Source organism: Montipora foliosa, chromosome 1 (genome assembly GCF_036669935.1).
Source record: "Montipora foliosa isolate CH-2021 chromosome 1, ASM3666993v2, whole genome shotgun sequence".
Lineage (NCBI taxonomy): Eukaryota > Metazoa > Cnidaria > Anthozoa > Scleractinia > Acroporidae > Montipora > Montipora foliosa.
The window spans coordinates 27,699,608-27,709,607 of NC_090869.1; the positions used below are offsets into that span (position 1 = coordinate 27,699,608).

The 10,000-nt window shown below is 39.2% G+C and overlaps 1 protein-coding gene across 1 annotated transcript in view; it reads right to left on the reverse strand.

Annotated features, from left to right (window-relative positions):
- LOC137995795 (leucine-rich repeat-containing G-protein coupled receptor 4-like) overlaps positions 1-10,000 on the reverse strand; it is a 157,520-nt gene that overhangs the window by 70,840 nt on the left and 76,680 nt on the right. The window contains exons 10-11 of the mRNA XM_068841285.1: positions 7,596-7,667; positions 1,100-1,171 (exon numbers count right to left, since the gene is read on the reverse strand). Coding sequence (XP_068697386.1) covers positions 1,100-1,171; positions 7,596-7,667 — 144 coding nt within the window. The remainder of the gene's footprint in view (positions 1-1,099; positions 1,172-7,595; positions 7,668-10,000) is intronic.

Genomic DNA, 10,000 nt, shown 5'->3' on the forward strand with positions numbered 1-10,000 from the left:
AATGTTGGTTAGAGTAAGTTAAATTCATAATGTGAAAAGCATATACAACATTTTAGCGGCGTTTCCTCCAGGATTTGAGACTTTTTGAAAAACCGTGTTTTTCCGTCAGAGTACCCCTGTAAAAAATACAAGGCTACATCTGGCAATGAGCAAATACAGGAAACAAATAACAATAGAAGGCATTTTTAACGTCTTTTGACAATTGATTTAACAAAAATGCATTTCCCGTTAACACTTAGTTTACTACTGGGTATATCAAGTAATAAACAAATCTTAAGTTTGCCAATCGGAAGTGGGAAACTTTAAGAATTGAACGAAAGTTCTTAAAACAAGAGGAAAAAATTAAGTAAAAAATACTGAAACATCTGTCTCTGCCTTCATTTCTTATCATATCAAGGATTCATCTTTGTTCCCCGTCAAGTCCTTCACAAATCAATGCAAAACTTACACAACATCAGTTCATGCAAACTCCATAGCGTTGCGATTTGTTTGTTTGACTATTTTAGCTACGAATCCGTATTTTCTTAAATGAAGCAAAATAGAATGAGATTATAAAATAGAACTCCAAAGAAAATAACGATTGTCAACCGAAAAACCGAGTTAAAAAAACTGCTCTGCAGTGTAAGTTGTTTTAAGTTTAACGGCGTGTCAACAGTTCAAGAAAACCAACAACTCGAAAACAGCAAACCAGCAAAGTATTGTTAGCAAATTCATGTGAATACTCACATTTTGAAGAATAACCAGGCCCTTTATTCCATTGCTGATGTTTTTCCTTCTTTTTGCAACGGTTAACTTGTTGCAAGGAAAACTTGCATTTTAACAGGTAAAATCTAAGGTTTCGTCGCGCCGTAGTAAAAACATTTTCAATTAGCCGCGACAGTTTCAGTACGGAACAGATTTCGGACCGTGGTCCGCATCGTAAAAAGCTCGACCGTCTACGAGAGCGCGATTAGCCAATCAGATTCAAGGATTTAGGATTCCCGCCCGCTAAGATACTTCAGAAAAAAATAAATCCATTTATTTCCTCTGCGAAATAAATTTCCTCTTTTTCTTTTTTTTTTTAGCATTTCTTGATTGTATTAATTGCAGAAGTACTTACAGTGTCTCTAGCTGGGTATTGTGATCAAACACACCTCCGGGCAGTTTGTTCAGCTGGTTGTTCCGCAGGTCCCTACCAACAAATCAGAACCCTAAGGCTTTCATACGGTTACCGACAGAATAAACTTTATTACGAGTTGAAAATGTGACCACTCCACGCAAACCTATAAACATCTTAGGACAGCTCAGTCTCTCCAGACATTATTTGGACCTTAATGCACTGTGGTGAGAGGAATAAAGTGTTCAAAGCTAACTAGTGTAGAGAATTCATTTCCAGGGATACAAGGTGAGGTTGAGAGGAATGCATGTGTTTCATACTAAATAAGACATCAAATTAAACTTATTTGACAGCAACGTGATATCATAGCAAAAGATTCTTACGTAGTCATAATTGCATTGAATAACTGCGTTTCAATTGTGACATCAATTATGTTAGTCTTCGCAAAATGGTGTTGAAGGGAACTATAGGCGACAGTTTCAAAGCATGCACCGATATTCGCCAAAGAATAAATCAGGATAGAAAAAGCTCAGAGCTAACATTTGCGTCGCCTGCAACCATTTTCCGAGTTTAAAAAGCTGGTTTTTCTTTTGTAAGAAAGAAAACTCGGAAGAGTAGGTCTGGAAGGTACGTACGATTAATGCCACGATGGAGGGTGTTACCCCAACAGATCAAGTTTCTTTGTGAAGGCAATCCCAACTTTTGTTCTGGCAAGTTTATCAAAGCCAGAAGAGTCAAAAATGGAGGTGTTAGCAAAAAAACAATGTGTCTCATACTAAACGAGTATTTTTAGTCCATAGACAACGAACGAAAAAGGGGGTTCTCTCCTCTAACGATTAATTGAACAGACACCTATTTGGCAAAAAGATCACATCAGAAGAAAAAAAAGAATCTAGGGAGATCAAGAATCAATTTATACCACAAAAAAGAAAAAAAACCAGCCGGCTAGGCAAGTGCTCCCCAAGGGTAAATTCGGCGGATGAAAAAAGAGGGATTGGTTAAAAGGCTCACTTCAAAATGTCAAATCACACTGCACTTCAAGGCGGGGACCCCAACCAAAGTACTGCGATTGTCAAAACGTGTTATAGTAGATAAAGCAGAGCTGATCAGAACAGAAGAACCAACGATTCTTGATGCCGCGTAGCCTGTGGCAGCCGCCCTCTTTCCTCAGAAAACCATCGTACAAGGAGCGTCTGTGATTTACGTTTTATAATCGCACTCAATCTCGTACCTAGAGTCCTCGGGCTTTTTGGTCAGCGGGTGAGGGCCCGAAGAGATATTGGGATAATGGACTCCATTATCCCAGAAAGCGTGGGTTCCGGTCTTGTTGCGCATGCTTGAGTTTAAAAGGAAACAGAAAAGAGAAACACGACTGACCGTAGAAATACCGGTTTTAAAGTGTTCGAGAAACAAAACTTGTGGCCTTATACACCATAAAAGAAACTGAAGAAATGATCATTGGCTTGCTCTAAGAGAGAGTAAAGATAAAACTTCTGACGCTTTCGGTAAGTGTATTTTTAGTGTTTTAGCGTGCATTCCATCGTGCAGAATACCATCGTGCAAGCAACATGATCGACAAATTTTTGTGTAAGCGGAGCCGATGTCCTCTTCTACTACAATTTTATGTTTCAGTAATTCTGAATGGCTCCGACAAGACCTCCTTTTACGGATTTCTCTCCAGACAGACTGAGGTAATGTTTTCTCACGGTACTTTTGCAACAGTTTTTTTGCAGCGTGGGAAAATACACAATCCAAACCCCGTTGTTTTATTATTTTTGGGAGTTATATATTTTTGACGTAGAAAAAGCAAACAGCACTGAAAGTAGTTTTAGATTTTGAATATCCCCTCAAATTCTGGGGACCGGCTTCCAGTCGTACTGACCTTGTTATGCACGTGAACAATAAAAAAAAAAACAAGGAAGTCCATCCCAGAGTCTCTCCATGCGCTCACCCGCTGACCAAAAAGCCCGAGGACAGTGAGTATGAGATTGAATCGCGCTCGGAATAATTACCAATTATTATTCATTCAAAATATTTCCCCGTTTCTGATTGGTTAAAACCACTCGCACAATTTACCATAACCAGCTGCTGTTCACCAAATTTGGAAAGAAACTTCGCCATATTGAATCAATGACGTCAAAAGTGCAGCCCGCTGCACATTATTGAACCGTTGACCGAAAAAAGCTGGGGACGAGATTGTGTTATTTTTGTTGAGCAGAAAAATGGCTGCGAGTAGGTTTAGAGGTTTGAGCGAAGAAAATATTTTGAATGAATAATAAAGCAATTATTGAATTCGGCTTTCGTAGAATATGGCCTTGGTGGATAACACCCTTCTCAACCTGCAGAATTCTTCATATCCTACTCAGCTTCATTCAATAATTAACAATTATTTTTATTATAATTAACAATAATCAGTTCGCCGAAGGCGAACTGATTATCGGGGAATATTCACCAATAATCACTGAGCCTGAGGCGAATAATTGTTTTAGTATAAATACACAGATAATTATTTCAATAAAGAGAAAAAAGAAACATTTCAACGCGAAAATGATCTTCACTTACAGTGGCAAAACGACCACTGGTAGCCATTTTGTCCGTCGAGGTGATTATCGGCTGATAATCCGAGATAGTGAGCCAATGAGAGCGCGCGATTTTGCATAATCACCTGTGTATTTATCTAATTTGCATGAATTCTAGAAAGTGATCTACGCTGATCAGAATTCCTGTGGCTCAATTTTTTTTCGGAGCTAAATTTTCCAAATGGTGGATTTCCTAAGTATTTTTGAAATTACTTCACTTTATAGCGAAGAAGAAAATTGTACTTTTTCAAGAAAAGGATGAGCAAGCAAGGCTTCTAAGCGGGTGCGCAAAGTCGCCGATCTGCAATGAGGCAAACATCGTCGCCGTTGAACTGTTATCTTCTCCGTTGTTGACATTACATTGACTGAGGTGTAAACATTCCCTCCTGTTGAGCCAGAAATCAAACAGTATCTGTCAACATTAACATATCTTCGGAACAGATTCCACTGTGATGTTTAGACGGGGGTCTCTTTATCTATTCGCTTTAAAAATGTTTTGTTGCGATTGATACAACTTTTTGTTTACCTCAGTGTCGCACGGGTCCGTCTGTAAACAGCACTCGACCAAGAGAACAACTGTTATAGTCCACGTCCTAGTTTACGCGTACTAACTACCGACTTTATCTGAAGCCTCTTACGCAGACTTTCGAAGTAAGGATTGCGTGACGAGCCAAAACACACTACGTGTGTGTTGAATCCATCCGGCCATCCTGGCTCAAACTTCGACAACAAGAGTCAGAGGACAAAAGTTCTCGAAATTCGAGCCAGGATTAACATTAATCTGCTGCGTTGCCAGCGTGGTAGCCTTGATGGTGTAGTGGCCTAGCATGCCCGACTAGTAATCAGGGAGACGTGGGTTCGTTCCCCTCTCAGGGCATAAACCAAATTTTCGGATGAGTATGTCAAAAGGTAAAAAGCACGGTATGTGTTTCTCCCTCTAACACAGTCTATACCTTTCATTTGCTTCGAAGTAACTTTCATGTAAGTTTTGAAGGCCCCATGACTATTAGAGCTTGCGATGATGTAGAGAACCTGATTATTCGGTGCTAAAACGCAGCTGTAAATTAAGATGGCATTGTTAAATTTTTGGACATGACCTCCTGCATCTATTATTTTCATTGACACCGACTTGTGATCAACTTCACACACCCAAGATTGTAATTGTCACCGTCTGATTTCTGGCGGAGCAACAGATCTAGAAACTTTTAACCAATCACGGTCAATCACTTCTCGACTTACTAACCTCTGATGCCCGGTCTTGTGGATTTCAGCACTGCAAGTATTGTTCTGACGATTTGCTAACTTATTGCCTTTATTTGTCGAAAGTTAACGTTACTTTTTACATTTTTACATTTTTACGACTTTAAGAATTAACGAAGCTATATACAAATAAAATGAAATGAAACGAAACGAAACTAAAATTACAGCGAAAAATGCCTAACGTTGAACTTTCTTAAGCTCGATCGCATACTTACGAAAACTAACTGATGCACGATGAGAAAAAAAAAACAACAGAAAAAGACAGACTTGAATAATTATTTGTGTTCCCAGAAGGGGCGTGTTTCCCAAAAGGGGCGACACCTATGTGTACAATTAACAAATCTGGTTTTCCCAGTGGGGACGACACCTATATGATAATAATGTTATTTGTTTCTCTTAAACAAGTACATATCCCCAAAAACAATGGCATCGCTGACGATGCACAACATACGACCCTTGGATGGAATTCCTAATGGCTAGACAAAAACTGTGTTTGGTTAAATCCCTATCCCACGGCGTACGGATATGCCGGCTGGTATCTTTGGTGGACTAATTCGGAAATCTGACACAAACTTTGTGAACATTTTGTTTTATTAATTGGAGTTCAAAGGAAACAAAGAAAAAAAAAGCAGCAGCAGTTTCGTAAGTTTTCGTAGTTCGCCAATAGAAGCAATTGAACTTTAAGAGTATTCAAAACTGTACAGGTATACAATCTCCAGTTGCTGTACTCGTACTGATCACCCATTTCCAATTGACATCAGCGGAAAGGAAGAGACGACTCCTATATTGCTGACCGAATACTCCAGTCTTAAGGGTGTGTTTTTTTGGGGAAATCCGAAGACGGATTCTTGAATCCAAAAACCGATTTTGCGTCTTTTGGGGGGAAATTAAAAACCAAAGTATCCACAATCGAGGAGGATACCTCGGATCAAATCTAAACCCAGAGTCTTAAGATTCACCACTCCAGCGTTTTTCTTTGGGAAGACATTTGGAAGAAAAAATTGATAAGGGGTTTTCCATGCAATTTCTAAAAACATGGCGAATTTTGTTGTTTCGATCTACGATAATCGAGATAGTCAATCAGGTACGATGGTGTTTTACCCTTAAACAAGCACGGTGACCTATATTTCTAATTATTGAATCACAATGGTGTACAAATGACCCCCTTTCAATAAATAAAAAATTAAAAACATTTATCGAAAGGAAAAAAAAGATGTTAAATAATGCCTAAAAACGTACACATAACCCGTTACCCAGAGATGTAAATGATGATCTTGAAAACAACGACTCGAGAAATGTTTTGAGTCGACGTCGTCTAAGGTTGAGTGATTTTTCCATAAACTATATAATGTAGGGCTAACGCTCACATGCTTCATATGGGGTGGAAACTTAGCACTTCACATCACACTCTAATCAGTTAAGTCTGTTCATACATAAGTGCTACACGGCCAACGTTTGCAAAAACGTAATCCTTCCTTGTACTTGTACATGTTTGTTAATTGCCGTGACTTGAACATCATCAGTTCCCACGGCCTGCTCCCGTCTGACCTTGTAGCTCAGTCGGCAGAGCAGCGGTGATCTAACCCGAAGGTCGTGGGTTCAATTCTCACCCTGGTCAGAGTTTTTCTCTGTCCTTGTGTGGGCCCATTTCCATCAGTAGGGCTAACGCTCACATGGTTCATATGGGGTGGAAACGTAGCACTTCACATCACACTCTAATCAGTTAAGTCTGTAAAACCCTTTCATAAGAGAGTTCGTGAATTCATCAAACAGTCCACATCACATATTACGACCAATTTCCTTTCAGTGCAATCCCATAAAAAGTAGATACTGGTAATAGTTGGTCCATTAAAGATAGGTGCTTCCTCAAGAATCCCATTCCGAAAGGAAAGCTCTGGACGATTACTGCCCTCACCAGACCACGCAACCCACACACGGGTCGCCTGAACCAAAATACTTCAGAGAAATTTCTATAGCTATAGGTTATCATTGTGCGGCAAACAAAAATCAGGATTATGTGTTTATTTTGGACATGATAGGGATGTTTCTCGCGACGTCACTCATGGTTATTAATATGCTCTCAGAATCTAATTGGCTGTTGAAACAATGTCTTCTTTTGTTCCTTGGTTGGCAAATTTCAATATCAAAAGAAATGTGACGTCAATTATTACCATCAATGCTTTGCTTTAGTCGATTTCTTGTGCTCCAATGATTTTGCGGACAAGAAAACCAACAACTCGAGAACAGCAAACCAGCAAAGTATTGTAAGCAAAATCATGTGAATACTCAACTTTTCAAGAATAACCAGGCCCTTTATTCCATTGCTGATGTTTTTCCTTCTCTTTGCAACGGTTAACTTGTTGCAAGGAAAACTTGCATTTTAAGAGGTAAAATCTAAGGTTTCGTCGCGCCGTAGTAAAAACGTTTTCAATTAGCCGCGACAGTTTCAGTACGGAACAGATTTCGGACCGTGGTCCGTATCGTAAAAAGCTGGACCGGCTACGAGAGCGTGATTAGCCAATCAGATTCAAGGATTTAGCATTCTGGCCCGCTAAGATACTTCAGAAAAAAATAAATCCATTTATTTCCTCTGGGAAATAAATTTCCTCTTTTTCTTTTTTTCAGCATTTCTTGATTATATTAATTGCAGAAGTACTTACAGTGTCTTTAGCTGGGTATTGTGATCAAACACACCTCCGGGCAGTTTGTTCAGCTGGTTGTTCCCCAGGTACCTACCAACAAATCAGAACCTTAAGGTTTTCATACAATATTTCTTTAACTTCCTGGTTAATCCAATTTTTTGCTACGACTTGTTAGTGCGAAGATTGTTAAAATGAAACTCACGCTTTTTGCGAATTTTGAGTGTCATGAAATTACATAATTAGCGTGACAATATATCCCTTTACTCTAACCCAAAAACATTCAGATAGCAACAAACTTCATATTTGCTTAACCAGTTCTTCTGCTTTTGTATCTCATAGATGTTTAGATTTTCAATTACATGGCCACTCAACCTCTCGATTGTGTAAATAGTTCACCCTGAAGTCAAAATAGATACGTTTCTCAGGAACCCGACAAAGAAGGCTTCCTGACCCGACAGATGAAATCTAAATATTCAGTTAAATATTACAACAAAATTAAAAACCAACGACGGAAGTTTCTTGGCTAAAACGTAGGTTGTTTTACTCTGAAAACGACAAACGATTAACATTAGTAGTTCATTCAGTTGACACAAAGTGATCACGTGCACCTTTATGGTTGCCTAGCACGTGATCAATTTCTTCGTTTTGTCAATTCCCTTTATTCATAAAAGTCAGAGATTTTCGTGTTTTTAAGATCGATTGTCATTAATTTTTCGATGAGAATTCGATTCAGAGTTATATATAAAAACTATGGAATTTTTATTCTCCATCTGTCTTTTGGTTTGTCTTTTTCTGGTGGAAACGCAACGCCAAACAATGTTTGACCTGGCATCAGATTAGACTAACAAGAAGAGGAATTATGAAGCGGAAACAACACCTACAGTCCTTTCTTAGTGTGTGCAATAAACGTTTGCTTAGTGCAACTGCATGCAAGACATGTTGGAAAACGTCCGTCAGAGCAATTTGCAGTTCGTTTTTTGCAGACTATTTATTTAAAGAGGAAACGAGTAAATATTACTCAAGAGCGTGTTTTGTTATCTTTAAACTGAATTTATTACCAAAGCTTATAAACACTAAAAGACCTCAAAATGGGACAGGACATTACTGAATGATTAAACGTGTGAACGTGTGAGCCAAGTTCAATACCACCCAATTCAGTGCCTTCTGTTTTTGTGTAACGCGTACCACAGGCAACCCAGTGTAAGCTTTTTGGAGCTTCTAGTTAGTGCATCATGGACAACGAACGAAAAAGGGAGCTCAAAAATCAATTTATACCACAAAAAAGAAAAAAACCAGCAGGCTAGGCAAGAGCTCCCCAAGGGTAAACTTGACGGATGAAAAAAGAGGGATTGGCTAAAAGGCTCACTTCAAAATGTCAAATCACACTGCACTTCAAGTTGGGGACCCCAACCAAAGTACTGCGGTTGTCTAAACGTGTTATAGTAGATAAAGTAGAGCTGATCAGAACAGAAGAACCAACGATTCTAAATGCCGCATAGCCTGTGGCAGCTGCCCTCTTTCCTCCGAAAAACATCGTACAAGGAGCGTCTGTGATTTACCTTTTATAATCGCACTCAACCTCGTACCTAGAGTCCTCGGGCTTTTTGGTCAGCGGGTGAGGGCCCGGAGAGACACTGGGATAATGGACTCCATGATCCCAGAAAACGTGGGTTCCGGTCTTGTTGCGCATGCTTGAGTTTAAAAGGAAACAGAAAAGAGAAAACACGACTGACCGTAGAAATACCGGTTTTAAAGTGTTCGAGAAACAAAACTTGTGGCCTTACACACCATAAAAGAAACTGATCATTGGCTTGCTGTAAGAACGAGTGAAGATAAAACTTCTGACACTTTCGGTAAGTGTATTTTTAGTGTTTCAGCGTGCATTCCATCGTGCAGAATACCATCGTGCAAGCAACATGATCGACAAATTTTTGTGTAAGCGAAGCCAATGTTCTCACAGGCGGCCCAGAGTCGGAAGGTGGACAATAGCCCACTTTCGATATATTAAAATTCAATACTAAACAAAAGGCATCATCTCGAGGCTCTGGGGAATAAATATAAGGATTTGTATGAGTTTATTCCCCAGAGCCTCGAGATGATGCTTTTTGTTTACGACTGAATTTTAATATATCGAAAGTGGTCTATTATAAGGATTGTATGGGAATCTCGATAACAAACTGAAAAAGATATTTACCCGAAAAAGTTCTCAATAAAAAGCCGTACTTTATTGTCGAGGTGAACTCGCTTTTTGTGTGGTTATTTGCCTGATTGAATGCGATTGAAGCGACTTCTTAAATTCCCAAGTTGTCACTCGTACCTAAATAAAGGAAAGGCTGGAAAGTAATTTCTAGCTTACCTCACATCTCGCCGATAAAATCACACTTCTCCGGCATCAGTCACGCTCAAACTCCGACGATGGCTAC